Here is a 14,772-nt window from a genome sequence, read left to right as displayed (position 1 = left end):
CTGCAGTGGTCTAGCAATACTAATTAACTGCCCTACAAAGTAATGCTAAATATGTATATAGATATAACAATGCACAGTAAAGACTGGATGTATATCCCAGGGTACTTGTACTAAATAGCCCTGAATGTATGCACTTGTTCTTAAGTATTCTACATGTCTTTTAGACCGTTTTAGTTAAGTGTCCTGTAAATACACAGCGCTGATGATACAGGCGGCTTTACAGAGGAGACACTGACCAGCAGTCCCAAAGTCAGCTCAGCATGTTTTATAATGGCGCCCAAACGCTGACAGGGAGTGAGGGAGAGAGAGATGCAGCTCCAGGGTGGGAACATTAGCAGTAAATGGTGCCTGGGACTGGGGAAGGGGCTAAAGGTCAGAGCCTTCTCCCCTTGCTGGACTTCACCACCAGGTACTGCGGGCCTTAGCAAAACGGATTATGAAGTAATCCGGCCTGTGCCCTTGCCCTGGTGGTCTAGTGGGGACCCTGTACGGCCAACAGCGTCCACGATCCGTCTCCTAAAGACCGCTCCGGATCGCGATTTCCAGCAGGTCCCGCCTGGGGGACCATCTTACCTCCTCCGTTGATGCAGCCACTCAATCCCGGAGAGCAGCGGCAAGCGTGTGTGCGCCCTAGTGGAAACCGGAACCCTCCGCTGTAAGTACCCTGGCCACCAGGGCGCGGGAGTATACAGCGCCACCGGGGGAGGTGAGGGAGCCGCAGTATGATATGTCAGAATGACATATAGCACTTGTAAGTGCCTATGCTGCGGCCCTTGAAGTCTTCTGAAAAGCTCTTTTCAGGGCTGCCCAGCGCAGCCCTCCCTGTTAGCTGCCTGCACTGCAGGCACAAACTTACAAACGGAGCTCCAGTGCCTGGAGGCGGGGATATAGAGGAGGCAGCGCTAAGCATCCTGGGAACAGTCAAAGCTTTTAGCCTGATCGTGCCTCGGATCAAGATCGAATTCTACACCCCCGATGTTATCCCTGTGGAACCCCAGTGTACCCCGCTGCAGAAAAACAGTTTTCCAACCAAGATATTTGAGGTCTGCTTCCTCCAAGGGTTCAAAATAGTTTGACAAGCAGTCAGAAGTCGAGCACATTCAAATCCCAAGGAGCTGCGGGTGGTACAAACTGGGATTGTACTCTGAGAACCCCTTGTAAGAACACCTGTACGTCCAGCGTTAGTGCCAGAAGTTTTCGGAAAAAAATGCAGATACTTGAACTTTCAGACGAAGGCTGGAATCCAAACCTGCTTGAAGAAACAATAACGAGATAGCCGAAAGGAACCCGAGGGGAAACCCTTTTGTTCACCCAACGTGACACATGACCGCCAGATGCGATTATAATAGGACGCCGTAACTGGTTTACGTGGCCGCAACATTGTGGGAATCACGGCGTCCGCAATCCCTTTACGTTACAGGATGTCTGCCTCAACAGCCGTTCCATTAAACCGAGTTGTGGTAAATCTGGATGCATGAAGGGTCCTTGTTGCAGCAGATCCAGACGCAGTAGGGGCCACAGGTCGTCCGACAGAAGAGAACACAGGTCCGAAAACGAAGCCCTCCGAGGCCAATCTGGTGCTACCAGTATCACTGTGATCAGCTTTTGTTTGATCCTCTTGAGAATCCGCAAAAGCAGTGGAAAAGGAGGGAAGACATGGAATGGCCAGAGCGTCCACGGCTTCCACCTGAGGATCCCTTGTCTTGGACATGTATTGAGGAAGAGGATGACCGAGTCGTGACGCCATAAGATCCACTTCCGGACAACCCCAACGTTGTATCAAAGCGACGAACACCTCTGGGTGAAGTGCCCATTCTCCTGGATGGAGATCCTGACGACTGAGATAGTCGGCTTCCCAATTGACCACGCCCGGAATAAATACGGCAGAGAGAACTGCAGCGTTGCGCTCTGCCCACTGGAGAATGCGAGGCCATGCGACAGTTTGTTTGTTGATGTAGGCGCCAGCTATTGCGTTGTCTGACTGAATCTTTATAGATTTCGATCAAAGAATGTGGGCGGCCTGTACAAGGGCATTGTAGATCGCTCTCAGTTCCAACACATTTATGGGCAACCATGATTCTAGCTGAGAACAACGGCCTTGAAAGTGTGAATTTAACACCACCGCGCCCAACGTCTGAGGCTTGCGTCAGTCGTTAGAACAGTCCAGTCCCATATACCGAACCGCCTGCCCACTGAGAGATTGTGTATGTGGAACCACCAAAGAAGCGACACTCTTGTCTGTGGATTTAACGGATTAAATGCGGCAGATGAGAGCCAGACTATTGGTGTAAGAGGTCCAGCTGGAAGGGTCGGGAATGAAAACGGACGAATTCCAGAGCTTTGAAGGCCGCCACCATCTCCCCAAACAAACGAATGTACAAATGGAATTAAACCGTTCGTGGCTTGAGAACTGCCTGAACCAGCCATTGGATACTCAGAGCCATGTCCTGTGGTAGGAAGACTCTGTACATTGGTATCCAGAATCAGAGAAACTGGATACGCTGTGACGGCCGAAGGTTGGATTTCCAAAAGTTGATTATCCATCCATGATTTACCAACATTCTGTGTTAAGAGAGCATGCTCCTTGAGTATGAGCTCGAGACGAGCTTTGAGAAGGAGGTCGTCTAGGTACAGGATAATTATAACTTCCAATGACCTGAAGTGAGCAATCACTGAAATGACCATAGTAAACACTCTGGGTGCTGTGGATAGTCCAAACGGTATGGCTCTGAACTGAAAATGATCCCGTTGTATCACGAGCCTGAGGAACACCTGGTGGGGGGTTCCCATGTGGAGATATGCTTCCTTGGTGTCCAGAGAGATCATAAATTCCTTGGGTTCCAAGCTTGCAATTACTGAGTTGATTGAATCGATTTCTTGCATATTATCAGTTCAAGATGGAGTCTGATTTCAGGTTCAGCATTGGCCTTACCAAACCATCCGGTTTTGGTACTACGAGAAGATTGGAACAGTAACCCTTCTTTCGTTGGAGCGGTGGTACCAGCATCAATACTGCCGATTCCACTTAGGATTGTATTTTACCCTGAAGGGCTAAACGTTTTTTCCGTTAGAATTGGAAGACTCATTGTAAAAATATTTCTGGGTGGTAAAACTTCAAAATCTAGCCTGTACCCCTTTGATATGACATTGCAAATCCACGCATTGGATATTTGGAACCAGGCACTTTGAAAATCTCGAAGCCGCGCTCCCACCATATTTGGGCCTTGATGGCAAGGGAAACCTTCATGCCAGAGTCTTTTCTGCAGGTTCTGGGTCCTGATGACTAGCAACGGCTGGCTGCTTGCCGCGACCTCTACCTCACAGAGGTGTAGTTCGTCCTCTTCCTCGAAAAGTTTGAGTGGTCCGAAAGGAACAAAGGGATGCCCGTTTCACTTGTTAATATAAAATGCCTAGCTCCCTGTAGCCACAGTCTGTAGCCCAGCGTCTACTCTATGTGCCAGTGTCCCCTAGTGGCTGAAAAAATGTATTGCAATATAAACTGCGCCTTCTTTACTTTAAGACAGCGGTTATCAAACGTCGTCCTCATGGCACCCCAACAGTCCGGGCTTTAGGTACATCCATGACTCAGCAGAGATGGTTACATGAAATTGACTGGAGATACTAAATTTAGACACCTGTGGCCAAGCTTGGATAAACAAACATAAAACCTGGACCGTTGGGGTGCCTTGATGAGCGCATTTGAGAACTTCTGGGATTCCTGGGATGTATGGACCACCACTTTAGTGGTTTTTGAATGCCAGTCATGTTGTCCTACTAAATACAAATGGGTTTGTCCCTGTAGAGGAATTAATCTTGTAGAATGGCATTCAGCAGCAATCTAAGCAATGTTTTATGGCAGCTTTACATTTTCTAGGGATCAAAGGCCTACCAGTAGACGTTCAGTCACTGCTCCCTATACCTGAAGGCTGGCACCAGTGTTCAAGACGGTTCAATTCATACCGAGAATTAGATTACAAGCGATTTCAAACGCAAACCTGGGAGGTGGCTGTGAGGTCCCTTTACAGCTTTAGATACAAAGATAAGAGAGTCTGTTCTAGCCATGGAGGCAAGAAATGCATCCCACACAATGGCACCGATTACAGAAACTCCAGTCGGAATTTGTCCACTCACATATGCAAGTTTAGGGTTTCCAAATTCAGGAGGGGGAGGAAAGTCAAGGCTAGTTTTTGTACCAGATAAAAGTTGGAGAAATTCTTTTTTTCAGGACTTGGACAATCCCAAATGACTGTAAAGACTGACTAGCTTCCTGAAAAGACAGGAGCTTCTGTTCTTTTCTATCAGATGGGGTGTAGAAAAGAAAAAAATTTTTAGAGGCCCAAGGCATAATTTTATAGTGCCTCTGACCCATGTGTCTGTAGATTATCTGCTGTTTTGGAACCGGTGGATCAGTACACCATACATTTGTGTGAGAAAGTGGCCCGTCATGCTAGATGTGTCAGTGGATTTCAACTGGGACACTTACCCAGCCTGTGGTGACCCTAATGGGAACAAATCTAACTATTGTTTTCCCCACAAAAAAAAAAACAGAAGATCAAATGCCTGGCTGTTTTGAACACAGATCGAATGCAGTGACATGACCACTTTTTTCAAATACAGTAATTCTTCCTTTTCATGGCTATGGGCAACAATTCTGATCTGAATGTTCCAGATTCTTAGACCTCAATTTCCTTTCTCTGCTTCATTGAACCTAGATGCTGACAGAGCAGAGATGTGCCCATAGCAACAATGAACAATTTAAAAATAATAAATAAAAAGTCACATTTTCTATGAATGCGGACCTTCAAGGATGGGCAATGGGAGCATCTACTCTAGAAGAAGTCTCCCATACCATCTTCCATGAAGGAGTAGAAGGAAGATAACTGCCTCTGAACCAGAAACCACCTATCTGGTTTCTGCCAGGTCTTAATTCAAAGTTCATTCAAATGGCCAGATGACAGAAAGAAAGGGTCTCATTCCTTTCGGTAAAGGAAACTTCTGGAACATCCGGTACCACTGGATACTGAATATTGGAGGTTGTTGAATCAGTAACACCAACTCCTTAATACCCTGTCTGCAGAAGGCGTTCTCTTTCCATCTTATAGTTCAAATACTCAGGAATATCACCTTCCTTCATTGTTTATGGCCCGATTTAGAGTCTCTTTAAAAAAAAAAAAAAAAAAAAGGGGACCATGAGCAAATCCCCAACAATTCCAAGACTTGCTGAATGAGGACAGACAAAACCCAATCATGCCAACTAGTATTTCTACTACAAGATGATATTTTATGGAGGTCGAACACCTTCTACAGACAATGGAGGGATTCAATTGTTTACGACGGTGGCAGTCAGTGCTGGCCACCAGATTGAGCAATTAAATTGTTGCTCTGTTCATGTGTGAACATCTGCCAGTGCTAGCACTTGTGCTCACAACCCCGTGCTGGTGAGCAGAAATGTGTTAAAAAGTTACTAATTTAGGCGCCCAGATGGCACTTTTTTTTTTCTGCGTCCCGTCCGGCACTTCAGTCGAGTTTAGCTGCTTTACGAAGATAAACCTGGCATGCAGAGCGCAATCAGCGCATTAAAACAATGGGTTCCCAAGCAACTGCAAATCACCCCATATAAAGAGATGGGCAATAGCAATTATGTGTGCCCACTAAACAAATGAATCGCCCCTCTCTATATAACAAAGCTGGGGATAAGAACCAATAGTTATAAGCAGCCAGAATCTAGTATTACCTCATCAAAAAGGGAAGAGTTATCAGGTACATTATCAATCAGTACTTTGGACTCTGTTGCTGGCTGACTGATGACAACATTTGTCACTTTCCTCCTCTTTTCCTCAGGCTCCCCATCCGTACTATCACTGCTAAAAAAAAAGTGAAAAATTACAGTTATACACAGAATGGATTAAAGAAATCTACACCTCAAACCACAGAATACAAGAAAACGGGAGGGGGTAGACTTGGGAGACAGTGTGAGGAATTAGTTAATCACGCTGGCCTCCACTAGATGCAGCCCAACTGAGCATTTCAATTGTTGCTCTGTTCGGGCGCGACCGGTTGCTGGTGGGGAGCTAAAATTAGCAAAAAATTACCTGCGAGTGCTCTCAAAAGGGACTTTTCGTGTTGCGGCTAAAACAGATACTTATGAGTGCGATAATAAAACGAAACAATTGAATATCGTCCCACCATCACTTTAGACGAGAGATCAGACTCGACATAAAACAATTGAATTCCACCCAGTTAAAAAAATATTAGTTATCATTTATTTATATACCAACACGATATCTAACACTTTATAATAATGAGTAAACATTTAATAGATTTTCCATATAGAAAAATAAATAAAAATTACCTCTTTTCATTGGTCTCAGTTACATCACGGGATCTCTGCTTTGCAATCAGTTTTGCCATTCGCTTGGCTTTATTTTTCTGCCTGTTACTCATGCCCGGAAGAAACTCTGAGTCAATAAACTCTGCGGCTTGGAGAGTCTGAAAATAGGGATTTTTGTTGCTTACCGTAAAATCTCTCTGATTCCATCTGGGGGGACGTTGCGTCTGTACTGATGGGAGAGAGAGAGAGAGAGAGAGAGAGAGAGAGAGAGAGAGAGAGAGAGAGAGAGAGAGAGAGAGAGAGAGAGAGAGAGAGAGAGAGAGAGAGAGAGAGAGAGAGAGAGAGAGAGAGAGCGAGCTTTGGCACAGAACCTATCAAAACAAACTCCTCCCCCCTCTAACCCCTCCCATCTCCAGCCTGACTAGCCTAACACCTCAATTAATGTTTAGCAAAGCCGGAAAAGGCAGACAGAATACAACCAATAAACCAGACAAAAATATGGGAGGGATCGCAGCGTCCCCCAGATGGAGTCAGAGAAAGATTTTACGGTAAGCAACAAAAATCCCTATTTCTCTGTCATCCATCTGGGGGACGCTGCGTCTGTACTGATGGGATTTCCCAAAGCCAGCTAAGTAGAGGAGGGAGAAACAGACGGCAGAGCACTCTGTAAAATTTGACACCTGACAGAGGCAGTCTCCAAACCAGAAGTATGAAAACGGTAAAACCTGGTGAAGGTATGCACGGAAGACCAAGTTGCCACTCTACACAGCTGCTCAACAGAAACGCCACGCGAACTGCCCAAGAGGCTCCGACAGCCCTAGTCAAATGATCCTTCAACGAGTCAGGAACAGGCAATGCCGAAGAAACATAGTCCTGGCGAATAGCATACGTAACCCAACGTGCCACCGTGTTTTTAGAAGACGGGCAGCCACGTTACGGTGCATTAATCAAAACCAACAAGGCATCCGTACGACGAATAGACTCTGTACGGGACAAATAAATGCGTAAGGCTCGAACCACATCCAACAATGCCAAACAATCCAGTCCAGAAGACTCTGGAACAAACGCCGGAAGCACCATGTCCTGATTTATATGGAAGGCTGACACAACCTTTGATAAAAAGGAAGGCTTCGTACGAAGGACTACTCAATCGTCGTGAAATACCAACAGAGGCGGTCTGCGCGAAAGTACGGCTAACTCAGAAACACGGATGGCCGAAGCAATGGGCAATAGAAAAACCACCTTCAGGGTAATGAAACGTAATTCAATAACTTCTAATGGCTCAAACGGAGGCTTCTGGAGAGCCAGAAGAACAAGATTTAAATACCAAGGTGGAACATGAGGGACAAACAGAGGTTGAATTCTGAGGACACCCTGAAGGAACGTCTGAACCTCCGGAATGAGAGCCAATCGTTTTTGAAAAAGAACAGACAATGCCGAAACTTGACCCTTAAGGGAGGACAAATGAAGCCCTTTAGTTAAACCCTCCTGAAGGAAGGACAACAGACTAGGTAAACGAAAAAGGTGCGGTGACAATCCACACCTTTCACACCAAGCAATGTAGATAAGCCATACACTATGATAAATACGAGAGGTGACTGGCTTTCTAGCCTGAAGCATAGTCTTCACCACTGGTCGAGATAACCCCTTTAGCTCTTAATATGCTGGATTCAAGAACCATGCCGTCAAAGCCAGACGATTTAAATCGCAGTGGCAACAAGGACCTTGTAGAAGTAGGTTGGGTCGCAAAGGTAGAGGGAATGGTTCGCTGGCCTCCATGCTGCAGAGAAGAGAGTACCACGGACGACGAGCCAGTCTGGCGCTACAAGAATCACCGGAAGACCTTCTCTTCGAATGCGTTGAAGCAAGCGTGGTATCAGGGGTTAATGGCGGAAACATATCCCAGTTGAAACTCTCACGGAGCTGTCAATGCACTGATCAGCGTTGCCTGAGGATCCAGAGTTCGAGAGCCGTATCGGGGTAGTTTTCGTTTGAGACGAGACGCCATGAGGTCTATGTCAGGTGTTCCCCAGCGAGACACGAGAGTCAGAAAGACTTCTTGATGCAGTTCCCATTCTCACAGATTTATCGTGTGACGGCTTAAGAAATCTGCTTCCCAGTTGTCGACGCCTGGAATGTGAATGGCGGAGATGGTCTGAATCCATTGTTCCGCCCACTGGAGAATATGTGCAACCTCCTTCATTGCTCTCCAGCTGCGAGTACCACCTTGTTTGTTTATGTAAGACACCGCTGTGGCGTTGTCTGATTGAATGCGTACCGGATGCCCCTGAACACTGGTTTGTACCTGAATCAGAGCATAACGAATTGATCTCAACTCCAAAATGTTGAGGTAACCCCGATTCCTGACCGTTCCAGAGTCCCTGGAAATGTTGAGATTGAAACACTGCCCCCCCAACTGGTGAGGCTGGAGTCCGTGGTGATCATCATCCAAGACCAAACAGTGAACGGGGTCCCCTTGGTTAAATTCGGACTGTGAAGCCACCAATGAAGAGACTGTCGAGTCTGAGCCGACAGTCGGCACAATTGCAAGTCCAGACGTGGACCTGTTTGATTTCAAGAGCCCAAAATCTGGAACTGAAAGGCCCGAGCATGAAACCTGGCATACGGTACTGCTTCGAAGGTCACCACCATCTTGCCCAATACTTGCATACATCATTGTCCTGAGGTAGAAAAGCCTTCTGACTTCTCGTGTTGAAGAGGAGACCTAGAAAAATCATCTCCTGAGAGGGAATCAAGGAAGATTTCCGGAAATTCACAATCCATCCGAAAGATTGTAGTGTCCGTGGTGAGTCGCAGGTGTTGTTGAAGAAGGTCCTGTGAAGGAGCCTTTAGCAACAAATCGTCCAGGTAAGCAGTAATGTTGACTCCCTGACATCTGAGTATCGCCACTACATGACCCAATATCTTTGTATACACTCGAGGGGCCGTGGAGAGACCAAAGGGAAGAGCCTGAAACTGGAAATGCCAAAGACAGATTGCGAACCTCAACAGATGTTGATGACCTGACCAAATGGGAACATGGAGGTACGCGTCTTTTATGTCGATAGATGCCAAATACTCCTCCGGTTCCATGGCCGTGATAATTGAATGAATCCATTCCATCTTGTTTTGGACAGCGAGATACGGATTCATGCATTTTAGATTTAAAATGGGTCGAAATGAACGTCCGGTTTGCTTACAAGAAAAAGACTAGAGGAAAAGCCCTGACCCTGTTGTAGTCTGGGAACTGAAAGAATTATTCCATTTTGTAAAAGTGTGGAAGTTGCCTGAATCAGTGCTTGTCGTCTGGAGGGATCGCTTGGGAGAGGAGTGATTAAAAAAACCTTCTGGGACAGGTTCCTCCAGATCCAAAATGTACCCTTGGGTTATTACCCCCGTCACCCACCGATCCGGTCTTGACAGGAGCCACACTTCTCGGAACTGCCGTAACCGTGCGCCCACCACCAAGGACCCCTCCGGAGATCTCCCCGTGTCATGCGGCAGGTTTGTCAGCTGGCTTGACTGCTGGTCTGCAAGATGCCTGTGATCCTCTACCATGGTACGCATCTCTGCATGGGAATCTTGAAAAGGCTCGAAAGGACTGAAAACTGCCCCTACCCAGAGTACGAAGGGACCGAAAAACATAGTTGGTTTCGGCATTTGAGGAGCAACAGGAAGAAATGGACTCTTGCCACCCGTGGTATTGGAGATAATCTTCGTAAGTTACGGACCAAAGAGGAATTTACCTTCAAACGGAACAGCTGTTAATGTCTGTTAGGAATCAGAGTCAGCATTACAAACACGAAGCCAGAGCGAACGCCGCGCTGTAACCGCTAGAGCAGAAACACGTAACTGTAGCAAAGTTGAATCCAACAAGACCTCACCAACATAAGCGAGAGCCTCAGAAATCTGCTCCACTAATTGGATAGCCTCCGACGGGATCAGACGGCATGCCCGACACCACTTGCGCTAACCAGTCATCTACGACTTTAAGTACCTAGGCGCCAGCGAGAACTGAACGCAGAGAAATGCCTGATACGGTAAACAAAGATTTCAGAATTGCTTCAATCTTTCTATCCGTTGAATCTTTCAAAGTCACTGATTGCACCGAAGGAATTACTGTAGCCTTCGCCAGGTGAGAAATAGGGGCTCCCAGAATTTGGTCTCCTGCTCCGCAAAAGAATAAAGAAACCTTAATTTTTTTTTAGGGGCCTGAAACCGCAAATCCGTCTTAAGCCAAGGATCTTTCAAAGTATCTGCAAAATGCGTATATGAAGGAAAGACAGCTACTTGTCTCTTCTGTCGTTTGAAAAAGGCTGTAGAAGTCTCTGCCTCTACCGTATCTTGAAAATTAAGGGTTTGGCATATGGCTTTGATTAATAATCTGACACCTGAACTTGTAGACAATTCGTCTTCTTCCCAAGCGGAAGATTCTTCCCACTCAGAATCCAGTTCACCCTCCTCCTAAGGAGTGACCGGATCCAACTCCTCACCAGGGAAGGTGATAGCAGGTAGTGGATGTGCCGTTTAGCGGCCGCTCAGCCCGAAGTAGTTACAATTTTGTTAATGGACTGTGCTATATTCGACAGACATTTACCCATATTTCTCGCCCAAGGTGGTTCCTCAGCAGCTTGATTTGTATCAGTACCCAACTGCGACTGACGCAAATCTGCAATAGCATCGGCCATGTTTCTGGCCCAGAGAGGAATAGACTGATCTAATTAAAAACTAACAGAAAGGAACTGTGCCTGTGCTCTCCAAGCACAACTTAAACTGAGGTGTTAGGCTAGTCGGGCTGGAGATTTGAAGGGTTAGAGGGCGGAGGAGTTTGTTTTGATAGGTTCTGTGCCAAAGCTCCCTCCCACACACGCTAACCCATCAGTACAGACGCAGCATCCCCCAGATGGATGACAGAGAAATAGCAATCCAAGTTATTTTGTGATCAAACACTTACATTAGAGAACAAAACAAACACAAGGGGGAGGAACACATTCACACACTTCTGTCAAAGAACTGCCTTCAAGCTAGAGAGTCAAACATAATAAGTTCACATTTCTAGCATATGTGAAGCTAATTGATAATTCGTTTAAATAGGGAGTCATGTTAGAAGCATTTTTGCATGAGGTTGGAAATAAAAAAGGAAGTTGGTCCATTTGGGACAGACTGATGTATCTAGGGGTATAGAGAGTGCTGGTACAGGAGTAAGGTACAAATTATAAAAAAAAAAAAATTTCAATTGCTGAACTCTAAGCCCCTCCCCTCTATGTCCCTCCTCTGGTTGCTCTTCAGTTTCTTTAATAACAAAGCTAATTAGTACTGTAGGACCAAAGGCTACCACCAAAACATATTAAGAGACAGATAGAAAAATGGGTAGGGATCGGTGTCCCTCAAAATGGGTCAAGAGAAAGATTATACGGCAAGTACAATAAAAATTTCTGGTTACAGATGTGTCCTCCTGAGGTGTCCCTTGCTACAGCCACGCTAAACAGCCCATGAAGTCACGCCATAGCGGGACTCTGTAGCGTTGTGTCTTCATGCGTTTTTTGGGCAAAAATGTGTCTTAGATGCAAAGTAATGTAATAGGACGCACAAGCAGCTTCTGTTGATTAAAATATGCGGTATGCCTATATTGTGTGTGTAATTGCGGCTCTATCTGCATCCAAAATGCCTGTAACACTGTAGCATAGCATTTTGTATGCAAATACAGTAGCAGTCACACAAAATATTGGCATGCTGCATATCAGCAGAAGCTGCTTGTGCGTCCTATTACATTACATCTAAGACGCTTTTTGCAGAAAAAAAACAAACGCTATGCACTACCCAGTAACAAGACACTTACTTACGTGTTGTGTAACGCAGCGCACAGAGCAAAGATGTAAGAGGACAAATCTGTACATCCAAATTGGAGAATACTGCTGTATTTTCCAAAGCTGTCCCTAGCAGAGGGTAAGCTCAGTCGTGGCAACAAATAAATGATTCCACTTTAAATGGTAGTCTTTGGACATAGACACATGGAACTTTATCCATCAAATTTAGTGAAAGTATGGATAGAAGACCAAACCAAAATCTGGTAAACCTGTTCCACTGACATACCGCGCCACCCAAGATAACCTGATAAGTGAGCCATGGCGGACAGGAGCACCATCTGTAATATAGGCCTGGCGAATGGTATCTGTAATTAATCGTGCAGTCAGCTCTTTCAAGGCAGTTCATAAGAAAAGAAGCACCCTGTATAGAGACCTGAACCGGGCACTGTCGCTCTCCCAGCTCACAAGTATCACTTGGCCCATCTAGTCTGCCCTAAACACATATACAGGCACACACAGATACAGAGTAGGGTTATTTCTTTGTTTTTGTCAGGAGCTAATTAACATAACAGTATATTTTAGGAATAGGAAACCTACACAAGCACAGTGAAAATATACAAACTTCACACAGTTCGGACCATAGTGGGAATTGAACCCACAACCTCAGTGCAGTGAGGCAGTAATGCTAACCATTACACCATCCATACTGCCATGTATGGGTGTCTACTCTGTACTGACCAGGTGACCCAATTAGCGAGGAGCTCAGAACAATGTGAGTCAGGAGTGTCAGAACAGCATTAGGTAGGGCCGAGACCTGCACTTCCCATGTTGTTATCCGAGCACTGCTGCACTTCAAGAAAATATGCAGATGGGAAACAAACAAAAAAATCTGGGGAGAAAAAAAAATAAGATTTTAAACCTACCGGTAAATCTTTTTCTCCTAGTCCGTAGAGGATGCTGGGGACCCCGTAAGGACCATGGGGATAGACGGGCTCCGCAGGAGACATGGGCACTAAAAAAGAACTGTAGATATGGGTGTGCACTGGCTCCTCCCTCTATGCCCCTCCTCCAGACCTCAGTTAGAGAAACTGTGCCCAGAGGAGACGGACAGTACGAGGAAAGGATTTTTGTTAATCTAAGGGCAAGATTCATACCAGCCCACACCATCCACACCGTATAACATGGAATATACGAACCAGTTAACAGCATGAAACCAAACAGCATCAGCCCTAGACTGTTCAAAACTGTAACATAACCCTTAAGTATGCAAAAACTATATGCAAGTCTTGGTGATGTAGTCCGCACTGGGACGGGCGCCCTGCATCCTCTACGGACTAGGAGAAAAAGATTTACCGGTAGGTTTAAAATCTTATTTTCTCTTACATCCTAGAGGATGCTGGGGACTCTGTAAGGACCATGGGGATTATACCAAAGCTCCAAAACGGGCGGGAGAGTGCGGATGACTCTGCAGCACCGATTGAGCAAACATGAGGTCCTCATCAGCCAGGGTATCAAACTTGTAAAACTTCGCAAAGGTGTTTGAACCCGACCAAGTAGCAGCTCGGCACCGCTGTAAAGCCGAGACACCTCGGGCAGCCGCCCAAGAAGAGCCCACCTTCCTAGTGGAATGAGCCTTTACAGAATTTGGTAACGGCAATCCAGCCATAGAATGAGCCTGCTGAATCGTGTTACAGATCCAGCGAGCAATAGTCTGCTTCGAAGCAGGAGCGCCAACCTTGTCGGCTGCATACAGGACGAACAGTGCCTCTATTTTCCTAACCCGTACCGTTCTGGCCACATAAATTTTCAATGCCCTGACCACATCAAGGGACTCGGAATCCTCCAAGTCCCGTGTAGCCACAGGTACCACAATAGGTTGGTTTATATGAAAAGAAGAAACCACCTTGGGCAAAAATTGAGGATGAGTCCTCAACTCTGTTCTATCCACATGGAAAATCAGATAGGGGCTTTTGTGAGATAAAGCCGCCAACTCAGACACTCGCCTAGCCGATGCCAAGGCTAACAACATGACCACTTTCCAAGTGAGATACTTTAATTCCACCGTTTTAAGTGGTTCAAACCAGTGCGAATTAAGGAACCGCAACACCACGTTAAGGTCCCAGGGTGCCACTGGAGGTACAAAAGGAGGCTGGGTATGCAGCACTCCCTTCACAAAAGTCTGGACTTATGGGTGAGAAGCCAAATCCTTCTGAAAGAAAATGGATAGGGCCGAAATCTGAACCTTAATGGAGCCTAATTTTAGGCCCAAATTCACTCGTTAGTAGGAAGTGAAGGAAACGGCCCAAATGGATTTCTTCCGGAGGAGCATTCCTGGACTCACACCAAGATACGTACTTTCTCCATATACGGTGATAATGTTTCGCAGTCACGTCTTTCCTAGCCTTTATCAAAGTAGGAATTACCTCATCCGGAATGCCCTTTTCCGCTAGGATCTGGCGTTCAACCGCCATGCCGTCAAACGCAGCCGCGGTAAGTCTTGGAACAGACAGGGCCCCTGTTGTAACAGGTCCTCTCTGAGAGGAAGAGGCCACGGATCTTCTGTGAGCATTTCCTGCAGATCCGGATACCAGGCCCTTCGCGGCCAATCTGGAACAATGAGAATGGTCTGTACTC

The 14,772-nt window shown here is 46.2% G+C and overlaps 1 protein-coding gene across 2 annotated transcripts in view; it reads right to left on the bottom strand.

Annotated features, from left to right (window-relative positions):
- The window catches only part of BTAF1 (B-TFIID TATA-box binding protein associated factor 1), a 324,567-nt gene that overhangs the window by 224,375 nt on the left and 85,420 nt on the right, over window positions 1-14,772 (bottom strand). The window contains exons 6-7 of one of the 2 annotated variants that reach the window (XM_063962035.1): window positions 6,353-6,489; window positions 5,735-5,861 (exon numbers count right to left, since the gene is read on the bottom strand). In XM_063962035.1, coding sequence (XP_063818105.1) covers window positions 5,735-5,861; window positions 6,353-6,489 — 264 coding nt within the window. Of the gene's footprint in view, window positions 1-5,734; window positions 5,865-6,352; window positions 6,490-14,772 lie in introns of both variants that reach the window. The other variant, XM_063962034.1, reaches the window with a different exon arrangement.

Source organism: Pseudophryne corroboree, chromosome 3 (assembly GCF_028390025.1).
Source record: "Pseudophryne corroboree isolate aPseCor3 chromosome 3, aPseCor3.hap2, whole genome shotgun sequence".
NCBI lineage: Eukaryota > Metazoa > Chordata > Amphibia > Anura > Myobatrachidae > Pseudophryne > Pseudophryne corroboree.
This window is presented reverse-complemented; position numbering and strand designations above follow the sequence as displayed.